General features: G+C 48.9%; 1 protein-coding gene across 3 annotated transcripts in view; it reads right to left on the bottom strand.

Moving 5' to 3' along the window:
* Positions 1–26295, bottom strand: part of USP48 (ubiquitin specific peptidase 48) — a 33886-nt gene extending 7591 nt beyond the window's left edge. Inside the window, exons 1-18 of one of the 3 annotated variants that reach the window (XM_064497037.1) lie at positions 25978–26295; positions 25123–25243; positions 24385–24541; positions 23194–23321; positions 20998–21122; positions 20293–20401; positions 18780–18913; positions 18450–18532; positions 17958–18137; positions 15161–15286; positions 13290–13439; positions 10138–10338; positions 8463–8577; positions 8186–8316; positions 6191–6262; positions 2819–2943; positions 2517–2639; positions 154–215 (exon numbers count right to left, since the gene is read on the bottom strand). In XM_064497037.1, the coding sequence (XP_064353107.1) occupies positions 154–215; positions 2517–2639; positions 2819–2943; positions 6191–6262; positions 8186–8316; positions 8463–8577; positions 10138–10338; positions 13290–13439; positions 15161–15286; positions 17958–18137; positions 18450–18532; positions 18780–18913; positions 20293–20401; positions 20998–21122; positions 23194–23321; positions 24385–24541; positions 25123–25243; positions 25978–26111 (2276 nt within the window). In that variant the 5' untranslated portion in view covers positions 26112–26295. The remainder of the gene's footprint in view (positions 1–153; positions 216–2516; positions 2640–2818; positions 2944–6190; positions 6263–8185; positions 8317–8462; positions 8578–10137; positions 10339–13289; positions 13440–15160; positions 15287–17957; positions 18138–18449; positions 18533–18779; positions 18914–20292; positions 20402–20997; positions 21123–23193; positions 23322–24384; positions 24542–25122; positions 25244–25977) is intronic. The other 2 variants (XM_064525693.1, XM_064497036.1) reach the window with 2 other exon arrangements.
* Between the last annotated feature and the right edge of the window lie 412 nt (positions 26296–26707).

Here is a 26707-nt window from a genome sequence, read left to right as displayed (position 1 = left end):
TCCTCGTTTCCACGAAGACAAAAGCAAATCCCAGCTAACTATTTTTGCGCAGCTATGCACTGAGCCATGCAAACGCTGAGATTCAAAACTGAAATCATTATCTGTAGCCCCCAAAAGGAATAAAGAGCACTGAAAGTCTCTCAAGCCGGTTACCTGACAAATTTCCTCCATTCTTCTACAAAAAACTGCGATACAATATACAGCTCATCTGTCTCCTGGAGGAAAGAAATAATAAAAAAAAGTCTTATTTTAATTAACCCAACAATAGAGAAGCGATGACTTTTTCTGCGGTGCTCCTTTTCTTGGAGATCTCAGCATTTTTACCATGACAACTCCATCCAAGCGCACTGTAAAAGCCAAGTAAAATAATTTGAGATCAAGTACCAAGCACTTACGTTACTAATCTTGTGTTTATTACAAAGTTAATTTAGCTTTGGATCCAATTACCTTCAATTCATAGCAGGAAGCGGTTGCTTCCCTTACAGTAGCTACGGCTCTCTGGTACTGCCTGCATTTTCTGTCACTGGGCACTCCAGGTCCCTGCGGGCAGCTTGTCCCCGGGGCCTAAGCGAACGTGTTTCTGCCTGGTGTGCAAGACTATCCTACCCTGCCCTCATTTCCTTCCCCAGGCAAAATCCAGAAGCAGCTCCTGATAGTGACAGTGCACAGTGGATTCAAGACCACGGACGTGCACCTTCTGTTATGGACCAGAAAAACTCACAAACCTCAAGAGGGAGATCCTTGACTCTTGGATTTCCCAGCGGAGCCCTGATAAACAGGGTGGGGGACATAGTTTTGCTGCTTGGAGAGACCCTCGTGTTTCGAGCTGACCCATGTTGATGGGCTGCAGCTTTTCCTCACTTGCTTCAACTGCAGAAGCAAACACGCAGGTTTTGACCCAACCCCAGATAAAATCTGGGTAGGACTTGACAGCTCTCCTTTGGAGGCTTATCACGGAGCATTTTCCATGTAGTCCCTCCTAGGGTTCCTGGTTCAGAGGCGTAGACCCATGTCGACCTCAGTATTTATTCACCACTGGAGCTGCTCGTTACCCTGAGAAAGGATCCGATAGCAGCAGGCTGCTCGCAGACGTAGGCAGGCACCTGCCAAAGCAGCTTGGCACGATCTCGGAGTCAATCATTAGTCAGCGCTGTGAGACATCCAAGAGCCAAGGTGTGGAGCCCGTCCAGCAGCTCGTGCCACTTCTTTCGAACCACCTCAAAGCCCCAAGGTATTGGCAGCTCTTAAAAAGTCGTGGAGAGCTACACGCTCGTGCTGGGGAGAGACCCGTACTACAGGACTATTGATTATGTGTCTGTCCTCCTTATTCTCGGGGCTTCAGCATTTAGTTCAAGTCACGGAGATACAAACAGGGCTGCTGGCTGAGGTTTGGAGAGGTCCTGCTGGTAGACTTGGGGCCAGGATAAAGGGACAACTCCCTCCACAAGTGAAGCCTGACCTGCAGCTACAGAAATGAGGCTTGAAAACACTTCCAGGCACAAAAGGCAGCTGCCCCTGAGCTCTTTGCTCTGCTGAGAACATAAGAGGATGCTGGAGGATGCTGGAGGAGCCAGGGGCACACGTGAATTATGTCCTACCTGGCCAGCACTGGTGGTGGAAAGCCCTCTCCACCGGCACAGCTGTACAGCTTAGGTGCTTCTAGGGGTGGATACAACTGGAGCACAAATAATGTCTCTGCTTATCTGGCTGTTTCCGGTCCAGCAACAGCTATATTGGCACACGAGCAACTCTCATGGATCTTCAACAGGGCCTTCTGCCAGCACATCTAATCGGGGGAAATCACACCTCGGCGCAGCACAGATGCGAGCTCCGCTGGCAGAGGCCTCCCAGCGCCGGCACGGGCTCCGTCGGACCGAGCGACTGATTATCAGACAGAGCATCTCACAGGCAAAATAAAATTTCTTCGGAGAGGGATAAAAGCTAATAAAGCGCTCAAACGCTACCCATCTACCGCCAACCGTCTGCAAATAAAAAGCAAAGGCTGCACGGGGCAAGCCCAGCCCATCGCTGCCTGCCGCGTTGCTAGGCAGAGAGAGCGAGGAGGGAGCAACAGGCAGGCGGGAAGGCTCGGCTCTGTGCAGCTGGGGAGGCAGCTCCAAGGGATGCTGCTCACGAAAAACGGCTTTCACGCGTGTGAGGAGCGGGCGCAGCGATGGAGCACGGCGGCTCCTACCCGAGCAAGTCCACGGCCTAGGGGAATGTACGGAAAGAAGGCAATATATGGCCTGGAGGGCCACCGACATAGGAGATTAAAAAAACAGTTCTTTCTCCATCTGAGATATGCATGAAATAAGAACCTAGCACTTGTCCTTCATCTGCAGAATTAAAAAAGTCACTTATTGAACCGCCCAAGTAAGGGTCTGTTAAAGTTTATAAGTACCTTTGTCCGGTCAGCTACTGCATCTAGTGCTGGCGTGACAAACTGCCAGTCCCAAGAGCACAGAAAACCTTCCCCAAGCCCCGCGTTATTCCCCTCACCTTCCTCATTCCCCTACCTGAGGCCAGCTGCCAAGGCAAGGCCTGCATTTATCGTGAAACAGGTTCTGGAGAGACGTCTTCTGCTCGCTAGCCATCATCTTATGCAGAGCTTCGTTTTCCTCTCCTTCTCGCTCCAAAATCTGCACGAAACAGTCAAGTTACCACAGCAGTTCTTGCTTCAGTCCAGAGCTGTTATTTAAAGTTGACACTGCTTTTCTCTTCTGCACTTTTTGAATGGGGTAGCGTTAAAGGGAAACCCAGAAATACGACCACGTATTTACAGTCAACAAAAGGGTAATGTTATTTGGCATTTCAATACCTTGCACTGGGAACAGCACTCTTTGTTACTTGGGAATTCAGGGGCCTTTGGAAAATATTGCTTGAGCTTCTTCCAGGCTTCTTTCGAAACCACTCTTCTTTCATTTTCCGATATGCACAGGTCACCTGCACGGAGAGAGCCAAGAGAAGGGCTTTGCTCTTGACATGCTCAGCAACGTTTTGCAGCACTAACTAGATTTAAGAGATTACAGGGTATAAATGTGGGGGAAGATAGTCACGCACTTATCAGCCAAGACCGTGTCAGCAAAAAGAGCGCAACTAATACAGAAAGTCACCTTCGACTTCTTTATCATTTCCTTGTTTAGACAGGAAAAAATATGACTTTAATTCGCTGTAAACGCCCTTTAAATTTAGAAGCCCGTGAACCTGAGCAGCTGATCCAAATACAAAGCAAGGGAAGGCAATGACAGGGACACACAGAAAAGCAAGGACAAGCCAAAGAGGACACAGGACTACTGTTTTCTCATTGTGGCTTTTTGGAGCTCCATTTTCCAAGCTGCAGGCCAACCGTACGCGGCTGTTGAGCGTGGCAAGCTCCTCAGGATGTTCAGATAGTCCAGATTCATGATTAACTGCAGCCCCTCCTTTCAATAACACCTATCGCAAGGAGGAGAGAAGCAGGCGGACAGATCAAGGGCACCGGCAGAGGAGTAGTGCTGGGAAGGACTTGCCTGCGCACGGCTGGGAGGAAATAACTGGGGTGTGAAAACACTAGCCAAGATTTACCAGCTATCACCCAGGCTGCTCAGAGTCCTGGTGTATTATTTATTTAGGCAGCTGGCGCTCCGGCAGCTCAACATATACACGAAAAACAAAAGAGCTGCCAAAAGAATGGCTTAGCATAAGGCATTTGTGCTTGTCATTTTAGTGACAGCAATACCGGAACGATTATGCTCACGCATTTGGACGCCACACGTCCGCATCGCAACGTGCTCTCCAGCAGACAAACCAGGCTCGGGAAACCACGAGACCTCAACGGCTCGCGGATCAAACGAGCTGGCCATTTGCACGGCTGATGGCCACCGAGGAGAAAGCACGACCCCATCTCCCTCCGTGACCACCACCGCCGCCGCCGTGACGTTGAGGCACGGCTGCACCTGGTGCGGTCGCAGCGGCAAACGCAAGCATCAAGGCAGCAGGCGTTTTAAAGCACCCAGGACCTCATGCAACTGAAAAGCAAAACGGATCCGGATACAGCGTGGGAACGCTCAAGCTTTAAACTGGATTTTAACCAGCAAGGAGACAAAGCCAGCAAACTTAACAGCGCTGAGTGGAGTCCAGCAAAAGAACAGGGTACTTTATAATCTGCTCCACGTTCCTACAGCCCAAAGAGCTCAGGGAGGTGGAAGACAGAAGACTTTGCTAAGACGAGCCCCTTCTCCCCACCCTCCAGTAGCTCTTTAATGCTCAAGCACTTCCTCAGCCCCACGGACCTGTCAGCTTGGCTCTTTCCAGCCACGTCTGGACTTCTGCCAAGCCCTGAGCAGAAAAAAAATAGCAACGCTCCCCTCCTGCTTTTATTCCACTAAACAAAGGTCAGGCTGGACCGCTTCGAAACAGCATTTAGCCACTTGCTCTTCATCAAACACGACCAAGTGGCCCAGCTTTACCATAGGAGGAGGCAGGGCCAGGCTGCTTTCCAGAGCCAACGAGCACAGGAAAAAAAGCTCGTACGAATAAGCTCCTTGACATTGCATGATTAATGAACAGACTAATAAGCTGTTGAGTGGAAGAGGTGGAAAAATCAGATCAGAAATGTGCGGAGAACAAGTGCGTTGCCATCTGGAAGACGATGACCCGAACCGCCATCCCTCCGCCCCCTCCCGCCTTCGCTCTCCGGGGACGAGTTTTGGGCAGGGACATCAAAGAGACTAACTTGGCACTTGGGGAAAAAATTATTTGGCAAGGCCAGGCAACTATTGGAGAGCAAAAAATAAAATTAAAAAAAAAAAAAACGCATCAAAGATGCAAAAGGACTTCATAAGGGAAGGCCCGGATGGTATTTCTGGATGCCAGCCAGACCTCATAGATAAAGCGCTGGGTTTTCCAGAAAGTACCATTAAGGCAGTGACTTCCTCCACAGCAAAATTAGGGCTGCATGACTGAAACTATGAATTTGCTGATACACTCCCCAGAAAAATTTTTAATGTGTAAAGGTGAAAAGGTCGTCTTCCAGGAGCAATTGCAGGTTAGCTCAGGATGGTGAAATCCGACCTCCCGGTGGCCTCCGTATTTAGTGTAATTTATTCTGATACGACCCAAAGCAACAGATCAACTAGCAATTTACCAGTTTGGTATTTTCAGGGGCCTACTGGTCTGTTTTTATGCTGGTTTTGTCTGGCTACATTAGATGCTTCGCCACTGTGCCCCGTGGTTTTATTTAGCGGCAGCAGCCGCCTCGTGGCACTGGGAGTTATGACATAAAACCTCCGTGAGAAACAGCTAGCATCGCAACAACGCCCTTCGTTTTAAAACCAGGCTTTATCAAGCCATTACTGTACATCCTTTATTAGCTTTAACGACAGGAGGTGTGTTGCTAATCTATTGTGTTTCTTTCTTACTAGCAACGGGCTGCGCCGGGAGCACGCTCGAGCGCCCCAGGCAGACCCGCCTGGGGAAATCGATGCCTCCGAACCGGAGGCCCCAGTCCGTGAGAACACAAACACGTCTGGGAGCGACGGGCAGGCTAAAAAGCAAGAGTTGAACAACAGCGTAGCCAAGGATGTTGCTAACTAACTTCACAAAATGATTAACAGCAGGTCAAAACCTTATGTAAGTGGACACCACAGCACAGCAGCTTGGTAAACCGATACCCTCGGGAGTCCTGGCCGCCCACAGATCGGCCGGCGTTCCTACGGTTGTCGGGCAAGCGCTTCTGTTTTCAGAGTTCTGCTTTTTCTTTTACACCAGGAAAATAAATTGGTACTCCATCACCAGCCTCGATGGTTTTACACCACCCTTCTGTTTTCCAGAATCTCCTAACTCTTCCAGAGTTTAAGTGGCTACAAATCTTCCGTGCTCGCCTCACTCCACCACGGCACTTTGTTAGCGGGAGGAAGAGATGCACCCCTGCTACTGCCTCGCATGCCTTGCAGCATCCAAGCTTATCTGCGGTGGTCACCATCTACATCTACACCCTTTTCACTATCTTGCAAAATTTGGATTGCAATGTAACAGCACGCTTACAAAGAAAAACTCAAAGCTAAATCTTCAAGAAGCAAACGAGAATTAAGTACACTTCTTGTGTAATTACTTGTGCTGGTCTTAAGTTCAGCAGGAGAAAGCTACAAGCTTTGTGTCTTGAGCAGCAGGCAACAAAACATTTATTCAGTTCCAGCCCCCAGAGACTTACCATGTGGGCAAACAATGTCTTCGTTAAAATTTAACTCCTCTTCCTCTTCTCTTTTCTCTTCATTTGATTCGTCTAATTAAAAGAAAAAAAGAAGATGGCACAGTGTTCCTCTCTCAAGGAAAGTTAACATCGTTGGAGGAGAGAAGACCATGGTTTCCCCTCAAATTGCTGCAAAACTCCTAATCCAAGGGAGGCTTCAGAAGCACAGTGTTCTCGAATGCATTAGCCCATTCGCCCAGGGGCTGGTGCGGGATTGTGGCCTGCAGTCCATGCAGGAGCGCTTTGAAGCATGTGGAGCATGAGACCATCCTTTGTGAGATTACAAAGGACGTGTTTGTTACGGCTAAAACACCACAGGGGCTGCTGCTCCCAAAGATGCTCGGATCGGCCTTAACTGAAACAGAACTCTAGGTATGAACGGAGGGAGCAGAAACCTTGCTGGCAAAATATTAGTCAACTCTTTGCCTTGAGGATACTAATCTAAAACAGATGCTCCCTTTGTAGCTTCAGGAAGGGATCACGTGAACGAGCCAAGACCTACACGGCTCGGAAGAGCTGCTGGGAAAACCTGGGAGCGGGCCTGAGCTTCCCCTGGCTGCAAAGCACCTAGGACTGGGCAGCACCAGAAACCAGCAGAAGTCACACAAGCTTAATGAGACAAGGGAGAGCAGGCTCTGCGCCCTCCCGTTAGGTATACAGCAGAGAATTAGATGAACTTCATTAACTATAATTAACGGTAATCTGACTGCAGAGCTGATTTCTACATTCAGTTTTTAGGGGGGCAGCAGGGACTTATACCAGCGGGTGAAAGAGCAGAGCTTGACCTCCCACATCTTTGGTGCTGGCAGCAAGGCGCAAGCAGCAAAGGACACGCTGTGCCCCGAGAGCGGGCTGCGCCGTCCCCGGCACGCCAACCGGCAATTGCGGAGCGGCTCTTCGCCGCTCTGCTCCGCGCTTCTCCTCCGAGCGCCAAGACAAACTGAGTCACCGAACGAGGGGAGCCTGCCAGGGGTTTGACAGGCCCTGCGTTAATATGTAAATAATATTTAGAAACCTCAGCTATAGAGACGGAAGCACTGGCCATTTAACTGGAGCATCATAAACACGACAGTGCGTTAGTAATGGCCTGTAACAACCTGCCTAACAAGGAAGCTGGCTAGTGAGCAGCTCAAAACCCAACACTGTCCTCCTGGGAGTTGCAACCTCTTTTGAAACCTAGGTCACCACGGAGGAATCATCCGTGGGACAGTAACTCAGCTGCTGATGCAGAAAAGTACCCTTCTCCCAACGAAAGCCACAACAGAACAACCAGGCTGCATCGGCAGTGCCAGCTTAGAGATATTTTCATGAGATCTGCGGTATGTGGTGTTGCTCTTGGAGCAATCAAACCCAAGATCAATGCAATCAGCTGATCATCTCCACTTTCACTCAAACCAACTTCTTGCCCTCAGTTCTGGAACAAAAACTTGAAGAAACCCCCAATTTCCAAAGGTTTAAAAAGCAGAAGGCAAATAAAAGAAACCACAGATTCTCAAACTCATGATACAGGCAGAGAAGAGAATCCGAGTCATGATTTTTCTTTTTTGGAAACTGTGTTTTGCCAGTGCTGCTTTGCCAGCTGTGCTCAGTTTCATCAGTAAGCTTTTTTGCAAAAAACAATCTTCATTCCTTTGCCCAGGGTAATTTTTATGTTTCTTCCTCCCCTGTGTTCCCCCATTCAGGTGAAATTAGGATGTAAGGATCATGTGGCTAGGTGGTTATTTTGCACAGCTTTGTAAGATTGTTTATTTCCTCATCTTCTTCTCTGAATACAAAGATCATCCAGCAGTTTCAAAGCTTATCAAAGAAAAAGCTCCTCACGCTAAGGCTGCATTCCCTCCCTGTTCATGCAGTGGAAGCAAAACAGCTAAAACAGCACACGCAAGAACACCTGATGTGCCTTTTGTTAAGCGGTATCACACACAGGCTGGTGGATGTCTACAGCAAAAGAACTACCTTTGTTTTGTGCATTTCCATTCATTTTTCCATTACTGTGCTCCGCATCTTCGTCTTGTTCGTTTAATTGCTCTAGAGCCAATTGACGCCAGCTCCGCAAGGACGCCTTTCCAACCCAAAACCCGTCATTCCTGCGTACAGAGAACAGCGTTGGCACCACGAATCACAACTTCATTCTCATTCTGAGCCCAAACGGTCTTTAAAAGAAAGCTATTTAAACATCATTAGCACTGTTCAAAAGCTCTGACAACATTTGAAAGTGTCAGGACTTACATACCCTTTTACAGTTATTTTCAGCAAGTTCGTAACAGTTTTGTAGTCTTCATTTAATTGGTTTTTCAGTCGTAGTATTCTACACCTTTCTACCACGCAGTCCTTGCAAAGTGCTTTAACTGAAGAGGAGGAAAAAAAAAAACAGCCTATTACTATGGCACACATGGCTGAGCTTTTCATAAATGTGAGCACTGCTGTTCGAAAGCGCTTAGTTTGTCAGATAAGTGTAATGTAGGTACCGGCTATCCCGCCTCATAAGGAGAGATCGCACATGTAAGAAAGACGCCCGTGGTTACTGCCAGATCAGGCCGCATTTACAGCTTAATAACCGTAAAACGCCTCAGCTGAGGTGTGATCTGTTCCGCTAGCTTCACAGCTCTGCTAATATCGATAGTTGACAATTGCAGCTGCGAGCGAGGTCACACCAGCATGCAGAGACGCAGGATCCAAAAGATAGGAGAATTTGGGCCCATGCACCAGTTATCGTACCGCTCCCAAGCGTGACTTTCCTATAGCATGAAGATGCTGTATAGCCACCTTCAAATGCCATGTATGAGTGTCTGCCGCCTTCCTGTACGCTGAGACAAGAGGGGATCCTCTCCGCTCAGCCTGGGCAACTCCTGGAGTGACACTTTGCCACCTAAACCCAGAAAAAAAACGTTCTCCAAAGCTGCCCTGGACCAACAGGAGGGGAAGCCCAGCAGCTGGGCAAACGCTTCGTCAGGCAGCAAGAGGAACCAGAGGGTCACGTCCATCAGCTGCAAGGTGAGATGGAGAGCGCAGCACATCAGCCCTTTCCCTCTCAGCCATACTCAGCAAAACAATCTGCAGGCGATCTTCCAGTTGACTAATAAACGTTGGCCTGTTTTACAAAGGCTGCCTGCGTCACAGCAGTTGCATTTCTTCCCTATAAGCTCCTAGCAGGAGCTGAGCTAATTTGGTCTCAGTGGGAGTTACCGAGCTCCCTTATAAAAGGAGCTAAGCCTAGGGCTTGATTAAGGGATGCCCAGACACTGCAGAGGCCAAGGGCTTACCCCAAAAATCAAATGCGTGGCAGATGTGCACAACACAAGCACATATGCCATCACGTATGTGTTTTGTTAGGTCAAGGCAGCTTGGGACATGCTGGAGGTGAAAGATAGTAAATGATTTTCTCGGCCAGCACACACCCACACCGTTCCAGAGCACAGGCTGCTGGCAAGAGGCAGCACAGATCTGCACACAAAACACTGCCTACACCGGACCTGGAGGTGCTGCAGGCATAAAAAAATCGTCCCTTTGTTTTGAAGAGCTTGGGGGTTTACATGTGCGCGTTTTGCTGTTTGGTAGCATTAGCTTCATAAACTCCTCCAAATATTACCTTTTTTAACCTAAGTGCACCACTGCCTTCTCGCAAGCTACTCTATGCACAGTTGTTTCTACACAGAGCAGACTTCAGGTCTGAAACAGCCCCTCCAATCAGACTAATCCTATTTGTTGGAATGCTAATGTAATCGAGCAATATAAAAAAAATTAACCCGGGAATAACAAGGCAGCACAGAAGTTACATGCAGAGATAAAGCTAGGTTAAAATAATAAAGGATGGCCCAGCAAGAGGCTGGGACCAGAATAAGGCTCTAACACATGTTTAGCACACAAAAACGTGACTTCAAAGGATGCTTCCTAGTCAGACACCTTACCATTCAGCCGGGGTCCCCCTCCGTATCTCCTGTAGAAGAAGTCAGCCACATACTCTGATATCCTCTTCATAATTGATATTTTATCAGGATGGAGTTTCCCGTGTGAACACAGGCAGGCTGTGTTATCTATAGGTTTCGGAGGAGTGGACTCATCCAGCCATTTCTGTAGCCATTCGAGAGAGATGAAATCGTATGGGGAACCTGGAAGGGAAAGACACAAAAAGAAATAAGCCCACACATGTTAGTACATGACACAGCAGATGGTATTTATAATTACTCTGATACTCAATGATAATTTTAAAAATTAACAGGCTACCACCGTTGATTACATCTCCGCAGGACAAGTTTTCAAACATCTAATGCAGCTTCCCTGTCCAATTCTCATCTCAGCACTGCAGATTTCTAACATGGTGCCTCTTGCGACAGATGCTACGTGAAGTTAGATACATGAGAACAACTGATCATTTAATATTCAAGCAATCAATGTGAAACAATGGAGTACTCTAAACAGGAAAGGGCATGCTTTCAGACTGCAAAACCTGTAGCAGCTTATGGCAGACTACTCAAGGCAAGGGCATAAGCAAGGCTTTCCTACTGTCCATCAAGGGACAAATACAGTATTTAAGGTATGCTCTAACATTGCTAAGGGAAAAGCCCTTTACAAAACCGAGTGAGATCTTCAGGGTAGATGTAAAAATAAAACAAAATCACTGCACATGAGACCAGTATTCTCCTCACACCCTCAGTGCCCAAAATTTTTTTCTGGGCTATTCTTACAAACCTAGGTGAGAGACACTCCTGCATCAAGAGATTTACAGTGAAAGTGGTAACATGCTCAAATTTCTCAGTGTTACTGGGATATACATATATATATATATATATTTTTTTTTGAAACAGGGCGGTAGGGCCCCCCACATTTGTTAAAAGAAAAATCTCACATAAAGCCAAGGTTCAGGAGCAGGTCAGAAACGGGTCAGCATCTCTACACGAGCAGTAAACTAGCTTTGTATGAAGTCCCCATAAACTCATATCTTGATAGCAAGAGCCAGTGTTGATTCTTAAACCCAAAGAACAAGCATGACTACATTTTAAGGAAGAATTTTACATTTTGAAGCCACTTGCTGTGGATTAAATGGAAACAGAACTGTAGCAAAAAAGCTTATCTCAGCGCTTTTGCCATTTGCCATTAACGGCAATCATCCGAGTTCCTAGATAGGTTCCTAATCACAAACTGAGCAACAGACAGTGGTGTGAGAACAAAGTAGCTTTCTCTTAGCACACCAAATCTAGCAAACACTGGCGAGGCAAACACTACAGCTTCCAAAAGACGGCTGGAAAATTAGCAGGATGACCAAGAAATTAAACACATTTTGCTGACGCGACGAGGGCAGTTCTGAAATGGAGAGGAAAGGGTTCTGCTGTTAGTTACATTTATCAAAGGAAATGAAATTAATGTTTCATACAAAGCAGCAACAAAGAAGCTTCAGCAAAATACTTTGTCCTCTGACTTGCCCTGGATTTTTGTGAAGCCAGGCCTCAAGCTCTCTTCTCTGCAGGACAATCAGCAGTCGTTTCATCTTACGCAATAACATTGCCAGACTCGCACAGGCACGACCTCCAGAGAATTGCAACGCTGTCAAAAATGGTTTGCTAGCTGGGGATGAAAGCTGCCTCTCAGAAAGGAAGTTTTTCTGGGCCTGGCTTTACAAACCTGGCACAAGAGACATCTCCACAGCTGCACAGATCATCCCAAGCTCCTCAGGGATCAAACCCAAAGCAGCCCTGGGGTGACACTACCTCCAGCTGCGCTAGCAAGCTGCCGTGCCCAATAGCAGGGGCACACAGTGGGTGCCTCCAGGCACTGCCAGCTAAAAATCGGGGCAGAGGAGCTAGAGTCTGTCTGCACCTGTACTTGTAAACACATCTCACTAAGGTTTGTTCCTTCATTGTGTTAGAAATGCTGAGGGAAAAGTATTCTGTTTCTGCTAAAGGCAAAAAAAAAAAAAAACCCCAAACTGAGTTGCGCTTACTACTCCTCCTTTCTAATGGTGACTCATGGCAGATTCATACCTCCACCACGTCTTTGATTTACAGGTGACATTTGAACAGCACTCAGGCTTGCAGGGACTCTGCAAGATGAGCTGTGACACCTTTCTATTCCTTAGTTAAGCGCCGCTGTTCTCAAAGCCAGCCTCATAAATTGAACAGGCAGATGTTTACAGGAGCTGAGCTCTCGCCGCTCAGGAAGGCTCGTGAGCTCCTTATGCGCTCGACAAAAAGTCGAGTGGCTATTTAGCTACTTGAATCTTGATTCTGGTTCTCAACTCTGAGCATTTAGCCAAAGAATATTAAAAACTAAAATCGAACTGTATAAAGGGCTACACAATCAAAAAAAATTTTTTTTTGAAGTTACAAAGTTCCTACTGTTTTTAGGAGATGTGCATACTGGAGAGAAATTCCCCACGCTGGTGAGACAGAGCAAGCGCCCACATGCTTGCTTTGAGGGAGACTGGGGAGAGAAAGGCAGGGGGTATCAAAATCCTAGTGCTCAGACACACTAAGATGACAAAACCCAAGGAATTGAAAGGATTAACCCCACTAAGCTGTTGCTCATTAGGAGCACGAAGCTTAGACATGGGGCTTCGAAGCATCAGTAGCGATGAAACAGTTTTCTGCTGGAGGCCAGGTGTTCTTGGACCCGGTTACCTGCCGATTAATTCAGACCAAGAGCACCAAAACTTGGCGTGAGCGGGCAATCTGAGACTGCCCAGTTATTCTGCCTCAATGCTACTAAGCAGTAATGAGCCGAGCTGCTCACAGCGCAGGAGAAAACAGTCACAATGCATGGAAGCACACAGGAGACTGACTGACGAGGAGGGAGCAAGAGGGAATTAGTGATGCCAGAGGCCATTAGAACGAGCAAAAAAAGGAGAAAAATAGGTTAAGGCAGATGAGCAAGCAAGGGAAAGCAAATACCAAGTGTACACATAGCAACAACAGACAGCGATCGCCTTCCTCTTCACGGCGAGGGCTACAGCTAATGCCTTCCAGTGAAGCGTTCAGGCCACAGAACCAAGGTGTGGATTAGTCACAAAACATTACTAATCTTAACAATGGTCTACTACAAAATACTACCAGAATATCTTACAGACCAGCTTCAGCAGGTAACCTTTTGTAGAGCTCCTTCACCTCTTCGTGTTTGATTTTGCCTCTGGCCACGCTCTGTTTGCGCATCTCTGCCATTTCGTTACACCACTCCTCAAACTTGCAGTTGTCGCGTTCCACCAGCTCCTGCAGGAAAGCTGCGGGGAAAGGAACAGCAAAGACGCCGGTCACTTCGAGGAAAACACCAGATACACCTGAAGCTGCCGCACCGCTCACGAGGCGCAGCCCCAAGGCGCACACCGTCTCGGCGAGAGGGACCAGGCGCATCTCGAAGGCAAGGGCAGAAAACCCCCATGCGATCAGAGATAAGCCAGAGCAGATCCTCGAGTTGACGGGAAGGCGAGGGGGACAGCGATTTTTGCTGTCATCAGTGGAAAAAACCTTAGCAGGGGAAAAAAAAGAAGATAAAGTACTTCCCTTGCAGGGATGGTGTAACAGAGGGGTAGAATATGCTTATCTGAAGCCTCTTCCGATTCAACAATATTTTGAAGAGCTAAAATATGTCAGAAAGGTGAACTCCTAGGCAGCCACAGAGCACGGTATCTATCTTGGGAGAATATACACTCTTAAAAAACGTAGTCAGCCTGACCCATTCACCCTCAACGACAGGGGCTGGGGACCCAAGTTACACTCGCCGCTGTCCCAGAAAAGCTGCTCTTCCCAGCACCAAAGCAAAATGCCTTGAATTTGCAGTTGCGTGAAGCCTCGCTGAAAGCACGAGGCTCGCCTGCTGCCCTTGGCTCCGCGTCCCTGGCACACGGCCATGTGAAACAAAGGCAACGGCAGGGCTGCTCAGGAATCTGAAGCTGGGTGGAGAGGCTTTGCTGAGTATTGTTTTGGGCAGAGGGGTAGGAGGCGAGAGAGGGCGAGAGCGCTGGGGAAGCAAACTGCAAAGAGAGCCCCAAGGCGTGAATTAGCGCGCGTTCCCAGGGCTGCACGCCTCCGAGAGCGGGCGCTAGAGGCAGCGGGGAGGCTGGAAGAGGTTTGATGCTGTGATTAGGGGTCCTTGTGATTTCGGAGAAAGCTGTGCAATTATCACCATCATTACCCTCCTCTTCCAGATAACCTAAACTGAACGCTGACAAACAGCTCCGGTCAAAAGGGAAAACAATGCCTCTGTCGTCCCTATTTCACAGGGAAGGGAAGAAGGTGGAGCACACCTCCATCCCTACCAGCTAAGGCCTAATTAATATTTCTAATCAAGTAGCATGCAAATACTAAGCATCATTAAATCCACAGGCCAAACCTACAGGGATTTCTACCACCCCCAGTGATTCTAAAGCAAGACACGAACCTGCTAGTACAAAATTCTTCTAAGGGCTTGCATCCTCTTATTTCTATGCCATTTATTCTCAGTATGGCAAAGATTAAGTACTTGTAAAAGAAACATGACATCTGTCAGGATTATTCACCTGCCGCACAGTACATGCACTGCTGATGACATTTAACCACACTGTTCTCCCTCGCTTCAGGTACCTGAGCGGCTACAGGGGGAACCCGGCTGCGAATCCCGTTACTCCAGCCACGCTCAACGCCGGCAGCTGGATATTCTGCAGACGTTGCTCGCCGCGGGATTACCTCCTCCTAACCCCCTGCCACCTCATCTCTTTGGTAAGATGGTGAGGCCTGAGCGGGCACAGGGGTGGTATCAGCCAGGCTAATGTCATTCAAGCGCTAGGAAAGCCCAGGGGGCTGCAACGTGGACGACCCAAGTTCCGACACCGAGTCACCTTATGGCACCTTTGGGGACTCCTAGACAGCGGCTGCAAAAGGCGCTTCATGCAAAGCACCGGTTCCTGGCCTGCCCGGTGCTTCACAAGGACGGACAGAGAGGCCAGGAGAGTCGAGGCTCGCTTACCTGGTACTTCGACTGTCGGAGACTTCTCCCGGGTTTGCAGCCTGTATACCAGCATGTAAGCATTTCGAGAGCAGTGAGTGCCTTTCCCACACTTAGGTTTACGAGTCTGAGATTTAGAAGGCTCCGCTGTGGTACAGAAGGCAAAAAATAATAAACACACAAGCCCGCTTACTGGCTCGCCTTGAATGGGCCGAGTTTGCCATCTAGCCAGCTTCCCTCTCACCGCATGCTGTGCCCTGGCAGGCCTCCCTCTGCAGAGCACCGGGCTGGCATGAGCCTCGCATGCATGGCAGGGAGCAAACTTTATCCAAGACCCAAATCCCTCTAGCGTTGCTGAAGCCAGGGCAATTCAGAGGCACTAAGTTAGGATCCTGCTCTGAAGTACCCTCTAAGAGAGCCTTTCTTCTCTCTTTAAGCCTAGCCTCACCGAGCCAAAAAGTAGCCTTTGCAAAAACATCCTTTCTTCCCTCTGCCTCCTGTCCTCATTAGTGTTGGTGTCTTGACACCAAAGAACAGAGTCCAACCCTCAGGGAAAAAAAAATACATTTACACATGACTGGGTATGTAAAAAATATGCACCAGTCTATTGGGCAACAAAACCTTTAGGAACTGAACAGCCACGGAAATGGTCACTTCAGAGCATCTGATTCCAACGCTGGCTTTCACCGAGATGAAGAATGAGGCCATATAATACAAGCTAATGTGGAAAGAGAGTTGTCATGTCCAGACAGACTGCCAGGCAAAGAAAGAAACCTTACTAGAATGCTTATCTACAGCTGCGGCTTCAAAAACCAAACAGTCCTTTATTTTTAAAAAAAGGAGCAAGCCTCTGTCGGTCAAACATTTAACAGAACAAGGAATGGGGAAAAAATTGGATTTTTTTTGTATTTAATTTCTGGAAAAACTCATGTGCGTTCCCCGCCACACTGCCCAGGGGATTTCCTAGACAGATTTTATTTGCAGTTTCTCCAAGCATTTAAAAATTGTTCCCATCTGCACAGCCAGACTTCAGCACTCTCCCTGCTTTATGTTACCGAACTTCTGCTGCTGCTGTGTGCATTTGCAATGAAGGAGACCCCTGAACTCCAGTTTTGCTTGGAATAGGCAAATGACATTACAACTTCAGTATTTTGCTTAGCGCGCACACACACACACACGTATATATATATTATATATATATATTATATATATATATATATTATATATATATTATATATATATATATATTTTATATATATATATTATATATATATATATATATATTTTATATATATATATATATATATATATATATATATATATATATATAAATTATATATATTTTTTAAGGCTTCCAGCCTGCAGAGACTTCTAAACATGCTTTACTTACATTCTCAAAGCATTTTGTGTTTCAGCAAGAATACTTACTCGTGCTTAAGCATAAACCTGCAGAGAATTGAGGGCTCAGCAGTTTAATAGCATCTTATTTTGTTACACTGGGTAACTCAGGAGTCTAAAAAGAAAGGCTGAGAAGCCTTTATTTCCTTTCAGGGCTTATTTTTCTATCTTACACCACTAGATGTCTAGCCAGCTTCACAGTTTGGTTGCAAGTTAGTGGTAGTCAAGCATTAACAGGATGACATTGCTGCTCTGGTGGGAGCCTGCATTTATGCAAGTCGTGACAAAACGCAAGAAGTTTATGAGTAAGATAGCTGAAAATTAAGTGGCACCATGCAGATACGTGCATGGAAGCAAACAGGAGAGGCAGGCCGGCACCCCATGTCTGCTTAGGGGTGCGCTCAGGCTGATGGGTTTTCAAAACAAACTAAGGGAACTGATAAATATGCCTTTTCATTAAGCTATTATGACAGATGCTTTAAAGAAAGCCCCTATTTTAGAAAGTCCAACTATTGGTGTGGGAGATGCAGCAAAGCATGAGTGTCCTGGTGGGGGAATGTTTCTGGGAAGGGATGACTTACATTTAAGCACAATTTCTGGCATTAATTTCCCTCTTTCCCGATACTGCAAAGCGTTCTGCGCTGACAGGCGCGGGAGAACACTGAGCAACTGCAAATCCAGGCACTTAAACTGTCAATTTAAAAGTGGACAGCTACTATATATTGATTGCAGACTGAGAAACCAGCAACGCTAGTCTCAGCCTAAGCTCTCCAGCGAGTACAGGGAAATCAAGACCCTAAAGTGTTCAGGTAACAGACGGGCAGGGTTATCTAGGGCAGCAGGATGGCACCAGCACAAGGCAAGCCAACAACAGTGGAACAGAAGGATGAGAACAGCGCAAAGCAAAAACGCAAAGAAAGAAGGCAATTTTGGCTTCTAATACATTCTTTTGATCAAGGTTTTTATAAAGACTTTTTACTGCCTCCTAAAAAGTTTAAGAGTAGACACCTCAGTGGAAATAAAAACATAACATGTTAAGGAAACTGAAAGTAACCTCGTTATCTCTTCCTAATGCCTCCTTTTGCATGCTGGCCAAGGAAGCAGCAGCTTGCCTGTATTACCCTGATAGGCAACTGCTGCCTGGGTTATCAGCAAGTTATCTGCCAGGAGGCAAAGCAAGAGAAAAACTAGAGTAGAGGAAGTGATCACGAGGTGTGCATAAACACTCGCATAAGGGCTGGAGCAAAGAAAATCTGGCTGCAATTAACAGAACTGCAGTTTCATGTGTTGCTTTTAGGATGTGAAATCACATGTAGGAGCAGTTTGTTTTAAGAGTATCAGGTCCTCCACGTACTCAGCCTCCACGTTTTTTGGTGAAAAGAGTTATTTTAAAAGGGCACTCACAACTTAAAGGTTTTACCTAGATCTTCCTCAATCCCCAATTGCAATTTCTTCCCCTCCATCTTTTCTATGTCTTCATCGTTAAACTTGTACCACTCGCCCGTCTGCGGGTCCTTCACGTGGGCGATGTAGTGCCCGGAGTACGCGCTCACGCCTCTGTGTATGAGGACAGCACTAAGTTCATACACGTAGACACCATCTGAAAGGAAATCGGCAGTTATTTAGCCCTCTGGACAAAACAGGACAGGTCTTTTCTTTCCTATTACTTGATGCTTTTGCAAGACAGCAAACAAAGACCGCACTTGAACTCATCTCTCTCCAAGACCTCTGCACAGCTTTATTCAAAGCCCCCAACTTTCACAAGCTGTTTAGCAAGGCACTTGCGATTTTTTGTTTGAAAGGCAGCTTCAAACCACTCTTGACATTCTTTTCAATCAAAAAAGGGGATTCAGACGAGATCCCGTCAAGAGCCGCGCGGGTACCACGAATGAGCACGTAGTGCACAACTCACTTCTTTGTTCCATGAAAGGCTCCATGTCAAGCAGCTCAGAGAAGCCGATGTAGGTGTTCAGCTTCTTCTTGTGGCCGGTTTGTCTGTGCGAGAACAAAGGACCAAACTTCAGCTACAGGGATCAGGGGACAGTAATAATGGCTCACGTCTCAAAATAACTTTCCTGAAACCCCCTGAGCAACCCAAGAAAAGCCACGCGTGTGCGCTCCGATTCCCAATATCTAAAATCAGTGCAGAAAGAGTAAAGCAGATGTCTTTCCACAGAGCTTCCGAGTGACCCAAGCCGCTCCTGCTTTTACAGCACGTGCACGCGTGCCGGGGGAGGCTCACCTGTCAAACACAAACCGCATCAGCTGCAGGTTGAGCGTACATGGAAGACTCAACAGCCTGATCTTCCTTGTGGCATTCTGCTTACTTTGACAAGTTTCGCAAAAGTAACGATTGTCCCCCTCTAATTTTTCTTCCTGACCAGAAGGCAAAAGGAAAGGTCTTGAGAACACGTTACTACTCAACAGTCAACCACTACAGTCTATTTGCTAGATGGAAATTTAACAGCGTTGAAGTTATTTTAACCATTTAAGTCTCTATTGAGCTGCTCTCCAAAATACTCTCCAGGCTAAAAACACACAACCCTTTGAGTTAATATATGCACTTTATTAGAGATTATAGAGTTAGCAGGCAGCTCTCAGTTTAAGGAAAACAACAGTCTTTTAGCCTGAAGCAAGCCCTAGTTCCAGTGCTCAGGCAGTTTACAAAGCCATCAAGTTTGTCCACCACCTGACTGAAGTTCATGAAGTTGGTTCCTATCACGAAGGCTATGGAAAAACTCACCGTTTAATGAGATCACATGGACCAAGTTAATGTAAAGCCCACATTTTAGCCCCGAAACTACAATTCTCTTGTGCTCAGCCAAGCAAACATCACTGGGAAATAAGAGTCTATGTCTAAGTAGAGCCGATATGATCAGGCAAGAGGAGAACTCCAACAACCCTAAAAAGAGATCACCAGCTGTTTCATTTAAAGGAAGGCCAGACAAACTAAGTTTACTGTTGCAGGGCAGCAGGACTGGAGTCTGCGGAGATGGATGCCCTTCCATGCATGCACGCAGACCAGCCTGTTTTCTCAGCAGACCTTTCATGAGCGGGGCAACCGGTTTGCTGAGTGCATCAGCAAAGACTCTGCACAACAGCCAGATTGCACCTCGGCTACAGAGTTACATTTCCGGTTAGTTCTGTCCTAAATATATTTATTTGAATCCACACCTTGAACTTTTAACATGCCAGCCATTTAAGAGCAAGGCAAATTTCAAGTTGAATTAAGAGCCATTCCTGAAGCTACTCTGGGGCCTTGCTAGTATTTTTTAAGAACATGTTTTAGAAAAGGGAAAGTCTCCTGTTGCTACGTGGATGAGCACCGATATAGAAAACACGGAAAACAAACCTCCTTCCTGTGCTGCCCATGACAAAGAATGCAGGGACTTTTTGTATGCGTTTCTGTTGTATCAACTTTACTGGGAAAACACAATTACTAAATGTGTGACTTCAAAGTGTTTTTTAAAATGTGTAACACGCCCACGCGTCACACTCTGGGTACAGAGCCACCCCTTGCTCATTCACTTCACAAGTACACGTCTCAGTCCTCATTTTCTGGGTCCATGGAGAAATAGTTCCTTTTGCATCCATCCCACTGAGAAAACTCGATCTCAGCTGCCCACTTTGCTGTAATATCAACCTCAAAAGCTGTTAATAGAAGAAGGGAATTGAAGCACCTTGCTAAGCAGTGCTTTGCTGGCACTATTAAGAATAGCAAGACTTTTTTTTTTTTTAAAAAAAGAGCTTATTACCTTAAGAAACTCAGTAATACAGTCTGTCAGCTGCTTGTGCCCTTGTATATTTAACTCCAGTTCATAAAATTTAGACACAAGTTTGGACTCCCTGCCACACTGGTTGCAGCTGGAATAAAAAAAAAAAAATTCACATGAGATCAGTCCATTGGTTAATGAGTCCTAACTCCCCAGTCGTCAGTAAACTAACACCTGAGCTATAAAACCAGGAAAAAAAGCTTGTTTAAGCCAGCCCTAATATGGTACACCTCTACACCACAACCACTCCACAGCATGGTGTAAGCAGGATAACAGCACTGACCAGGAAAAATAGGAGTGTCTGTTTACAACTCATACATAACATTTTATAACTTTTCCAGGTGAAATTCTCAGCTCTGAACTCAGGAATGAAATGGGTACGATGACATCCAAGTACTATAATTTCTGGCTCCAGGACTTTACGTTCCATTAACTCACTGAGATTTTCATTAGCAAATTTTTATTAATAGACTAAAAGCATCTGGCTAACTGCAGCAACATCGCACAGAATTGGATTCTTATGGAAACCTGAAAGCTAAACAAAACACTGGGAAGCCCTATTTGTCACACAACATTTCAGAAGTTTACCTGCCTTCTACAGCTGTTAAGAAGAATCTTTCCTGCTCAAATTCTTCCAAAATGTTTAAATATTTACAGAAAGGTTCTTCACAAAGACCAAATACTTACACCGTGACATATGCATATTCTCCACAGAACTGCTTTTGCACTATGTTTCGAACATCTGGATTTTTTTGTTTGGATAGAGTATCTTCCAGCAGGGACATGAACAGCTTTGAAAACTCCTGGGCATCCTAGAATGGAAAGCCAAGTTCGTTAACAATACACCGCCACGCAAAGCGCAATCACAACCTTGTCGCTAATTTACTGCAAATTACACGGAGTCCTACACACAGGCTGCACAGAAACTTCAGTGTGCGCTGAATAGAAAAAGACCAGTCAGGAGAACTAAAGAAAAGAGGAATTTGCCTAAAAGGAGCACAAGGCCCCCAGCGTGAGACTGCAGCATGAGTTAAGTTGGCTCCTGGCCAATAGCTCAGGGTGGTTTGACTTCTGCCCTGCTATTTGCAGGATCCTGAGAAAGAGGGGAGAGAGGAGAAGAAAAAAAAAAAAAGCCACACACAAAACCCCCCAGCAGCTTGTTAACCACATAAATCCCTTCATGACTCCACCTTGCATATTGGCATCAGCTTCTGCTGCCCAGGAGCAGCAACACAAATGGTTTCTCTACCTCATTTGACTGCAGCACTGCAGACAACAGGTTCAGAACATCCTTATCCATCAGGGAACATTGGAATAATTTACAGAGTATTAATCTTCCTCTACCATGGTACGGTTTGGCAGGAGGGTCAATCTCTGTGTCCCACCTCTTTATCCCACTAACAGTCATTTGTCAAAGCCTTGGCGTATAATACAAGCTATTCCTGCTTGCATTACAGGTCTTAGCCGTGTCAGAGAGAGACAACAGGTAAGCAGAGACGGGATGACTCTTGGCCAAGCTACACCAGCTCACACTAACAAGAGCTCCACCGACACGGACAGTCCCAGCAGCACAATTCACTCTCCTTTTCCAGTTTCACCAAACACCACGGCTGCTTTTTTGCCACCTCTGTGCCCTCAAGCCTCCTGTCCTGCTGCTTCCACTTCTGCCTCTAATTCTCAGATTCCTCCAAAGAAACAAACTGAGAAGCTGCCCCATGGCTTTCACCCCTTTCTACTCCTCCTGTAAGACTCAGGAGCTTCTCCACACTCGTCTCAGGGCCTCCCTTTCCTCCTAGTACCCAATTTTCTTTGCTCCCTCTCCCACCCTCACTCTCCCCTGGCTCTCTCCTCTATAAAACAAACTCTCTCCCACTCATCCTACCCTTAGCACCTGCTGCCTCTCCAAATTCTAACCTTTTCACTGCCACATCTGCTGCAAGTCTCCAGGTCTCCTCTCCAGTTCTCACAACTGTTAAAACCGTGGGCAGCACTTTACTCTCTCCTTTAATATCACCAGCCTTTAATGACCGCTTCCCTCCCAGGGACTCGAGCGACTTTCTGCTCCTCATCCTCCTGAGGAATCACAAGCCGTTGCTCTTGTTCTTCCTCCAATGGTCCCCCTACTTCTCAAAGCGTTCTTTCAGGACACATCTTTTTCCGGAGTCGTCTTCAACTTTTGCAACAGCCTGCAGGCTCCATCTATGGTGCTCGCACCTCTCTGCTGCACGCTTTCTTGCCCCACAGTCCCTGCAGAGAACTTGCAAACCTCTCCAACTTCCTCCCTCCTGCCTAAACTTCAGGTCCTCCTCGTAACACGTCTGATGCTGCCGTGCCATCTGCCCAGCCAGCTGCAACTCGCATCCTGCCTCCCGTCATCTCTAATCGAGGCGAGAGCAAAACCTCGGCCCCAGCGTCATCGGGCTCAGTGTGAGGCTGCTGCTGAGCAGCCACAGCACTGCAGCAACCTCCCCGGGCCCATCAGCCGGCTCCCAGGGCCTCCCGTCCACACTGCTCCTCGTCCCCGCCACAAAGCGTGTCCCCCTGCCCCAGGCGCGGGAGGAACAGCCCATCAGGGCCCCGCTCCCGCCCCGAAGTCTGCTGCGGTGCCACGGTTAATCACCCGCTAACGCCCCGTCCCATTGCGCCGGGCGCCCCGGCTCCTGCCGACCTCGCACGGGGACAGGAAGGGCCTGGAGCACTACTTGTCCCTTTGTGTTTGCACAAATGAGGCCGAGCGCGAGATCACCACTCGGAGATGGCAGAGGAACAGAAAAGGGCAGCTTCACACTTCTTTAAAGAAGGTAATTACTCGTCCCTAGGCAAAGGCAGTTAGAAAAGAGAGCGCATCAGGAGGAGCACATCAGGGAGGCGGCTCAAGCGTACCTGTTGCTGTCCTGTATCCAAGCCTAGCGCTTTCACGAACCCGGAAGGATCGATGTATCGCCTTTTACTGTTCTGCAGCAAGGCAAATAAGTACTGGAGGTGTTCACAAATGGTCTGAGGCTCGTAGTCTAGCACAAAACAAGTTGCACAAGTTACTAGCGAGTTATGTTGTCTCATTTCAAGATAAAACCGTTCAGTTAAAGTAATTTGCTTTTTCTTTGTTGTTTACACACGTAAGCTTAATGATTAGTAACAAAAGGGTTTTTTAATAAACATTTTTATCCTGAGATCTGAAACAGTACTAATTATGACAGCTAAGTCACAGCACAAGCCAAATATCCCACAGTGCCTAACGTGAGCTGCTAGTAAACAGTTTAAGCAGCATGTGCTGACTACCACATAGCAACAGCTTCTTATTTAAACCAAATGGCAGCACATCATTCACAAAATACCGTAAAAACAGGACCAGAAGTCAGGCAGCTGTACTAATTCAAGGTACACCTATAACGCTGTGTACAACACAAAAACATATCTCACCCAAGCCCGTCAGGTTTACTGTGCTGGCACTTAAAGTCTCACGCCTACTGGGTACCTAAATACCTGTCCTCTCATGGGACAAGGCGCAGCTCCACGGCAGCAAAAGCCACTCCCTCCCTCGCCCCACTATTATCATTAAGCCATGAAGCATCTTGGCAAAAAAAGGAACACTAAAAGAAGTTTTCAACCAGATCAACTCACTCCGATTTAAACATAACTCTGGTAAAGAATGGTTTAGGTTGGTTTGCACCTAAAAGCTAGGTCAAATACTTAAAGAGAGCAGCGTGCTCCGCAGATAGGACAAATAGTTATTACTCCGGCCATCAATTCCAGTGATAAATGCTTCACAAAACCAACGCCACACAAGGCTTTAGAAATAACGGTGAAAAGAAGCACCTTGCTAATCACAAGGGGTGGCTGCTATGGCACTTTTAAAATATAAAACCAAACATCGCGATTCCTCCTTTTCTACTTATTTGGATGCGACGTTTACTACTATTCTGACCGTAAAGCAGAGCAATACCCCGCGCCAGAGGACGTGCAAGTTCCAGGCGTTTCACTGCGCCGAGGAAAAACCTCCACGCTCAAATAGGCCGAACAGCTTCCGTTTACCACAAGGAAAGGTATGGACAGCTGTTACGACCTTCCACTGACCTCTGTCTTTTGGGATGCCCTCGCCAGTCGTGTACTCGCTGCAGGTGCTCGGACACAAGTAAAGCGCTTGCCGAAGCTCCAAGTTAAGAAACCACATCTGCAAGAAAGTGTTCACGTAGCACGTGGCTCCGAGGTTCGTTAAACCTACGAATGCGTTCTAGCACAAAAAAGAAAGCAACACATGTAACTCGCTACTCCAAAGCGGCAAACAGAGAAATCCAACAGTTGGGTCAGCTGTTCTGCTCCGTTACCTTTAACTGAGCTTGCCATGGGCTATTAATATTGAGGGGGTTTCTGTTTAAAGGGATTCTCTCCAAAGTTTGGGGGCATGAACAGTGAACACAGCATCCTCAGAGTGCTGTGCACCTGAGTGCTTTTCTGGAGAAAAACCCTCCTGTTTCCCTTCTGAGCCAAAGACAGGACACAAATTTATGATCAAGAAGTTTTCTTCCAAGGGTTTCAGCACAGGTTCCTCTCACGCGGAAGCAGGCTGTTTATCAGGGATAGGCTACACTAGCATCACTTCGCCTGCGGGTCATCACTTCGCCCTACAGGACATCAGCCCCCGAAACCGCAGATCCAAACTCCCGGGAGACAACAGGTCTCGGCCTTCCTAAGGGCTGATACCAAACTCCTAGGACACGGGCAGGCTTCACCCACCCTGCTCCGCACCTCCCCGGGGGCCGACCCCGGCTGCACGGGGCAGGGGACGTGAGGGGGCAGGGGCCCGGGCCCTACCTTCTTGCGGCGCTCGCAGTTGGGGTCGTCGATGTTGTGGAAGCTGTTCTCGTCGATCTCGCCCAGCCAGACGTGCTCCCCGATGCCCACCAGGCAGTTGGGGTTCCCCCGGCAGTTCCTCCTGCGGAACCGGCACCAGCCCAACTGTCACCCCAGGGAGGGAGCAACGTCCCTTGGGGGGGGCAACGGGGGGGGCTCCCCGCAACCCAAAAACATGGAGGGGGCCCCCACAACCCCAAAAGGATAGGGAGGGCCTCAGGGATAGGAGACAGACAGAAAAACAGGGCACAGCAGGGGAGACTGACACCCCAGGGACTGGGGGACCCTGGCAGGGAAAGGGAGAAATCTGGGGTCCCCACAACCCTGGGGGATGGGGAGCCCCGAGAGGGGGGGAGGCTCCCCCAAAACCCGGGGGACAGGAGCATACAGGGCCCCCACACCCCGGGGCGCCCAGAGGGGGAACCGGTGTCCCCCTAGGGACCCGGGTACAGAGAGGACCCGGAGGGGATGGGATGGGGGTGGGGAAAGGGGGTCCCCACAGCACTGGGGGACCCAGGGAAGGGAATGGGGGGGCGTCCCAGCCCCCAAAACACGGGGAGGAGAGTGGGTCCCCACTGCCCCGGGGGGCCCGGAGGAGGGCGCCCCGCACCCCGATAGGGCCCCCCCAGACCCGGGGGGGGGGGATATGGGGCCGGGGGGAGGGGTAAAGCCCGGAGAAGGGGGCGAGCGGCCCCGGGGCAGGGCGGAGACGGCCGCCCGCAGCCCGGGGGGGAGGGAGCGGGGCCGGCGGGCGGGCGGCGGCGAGGGGCGGGGAAGGGGAGCGGGAGGCGGCGGGGCCGGGGCCGGGGCCGGTACCGGCAGGCGCCGCGCTGGCAGGGCTCCAGCCCGACGCGGTAGGCCGCCTCGATGTGCTCCTGCGCCACCGCCTCGGGCGGCACCGTCTCGGTCCAGCGCCACGCCGCCTTCTCCAGCTGCAGCCGCGGCGCCATCGCCGCCCCGACCCCAACCCCGACTCCAACCCCGGCCCCGGCTCCGGTCCCGGCTCCGGCCCCCCCGCGGCCGCGGCCCCGCACGGCCCGGTCCGGCCCGGCCCAGCCCCTCCCCGCCGCCGCCGCCGCCGCCGCCGCCGTCACGGCCGGTGACGACACGCGCGCGACGCGCTGACGCCACTAAAGCGCGACGCCGGGCTCCCCCCTCCCTCCGCCCGCTCCGGCGCTGGGGGGCGTGGCCTGAGCGCTGGGGGCGTGGTCAGGCGCGGATGGGGCGTGGTCAGGCTCCCAATGGGCGGGGCTCGACCGCGGCCCGGCCCCCACGTGGCGGCGCCCCCAACCCCCCCCCCCGGCCCCCTCCGCTCGCCCGGCCATGCCGCACCCGAGCCCCCGGCCCCCCCACGTGGGTCCGGACCCCCCCCGGACGTGCCCCCTGGATCCCCTTCTCCCTGGACTCCCCTGTCCAGAGCACCTGGACCTTCATCCGCACCCCCCTGGACCCCAAGGTCCGGACCCCCTGCACCCACCCCCAAGCGTGCCCCCCAGACCCCCAGGGCCATACCCCCATGGACCTCCATCCACACCCCCCTGCACCC

Source organism: Dromaius novaehollandiae, chromosome 24 (assembly GCF_036370855.1).
Source record: "Dromaius novaehollandiae isolate bDroNov1 chromosome 24, bDroNov1.hap1, whole genome shotgun sequence".
Lineage (NCBI taxonomy): Eukaryota > Metazoa > Chordata > Aves > Casuariiformes > Dromaiidae > Dromaius > Dromaius novaehollandiae.
The sequence above is the reverse complement of the archived record's forward strand: the minus strand, read 5'-3'. Positions and strand labels throughout refer to the sequence as shown.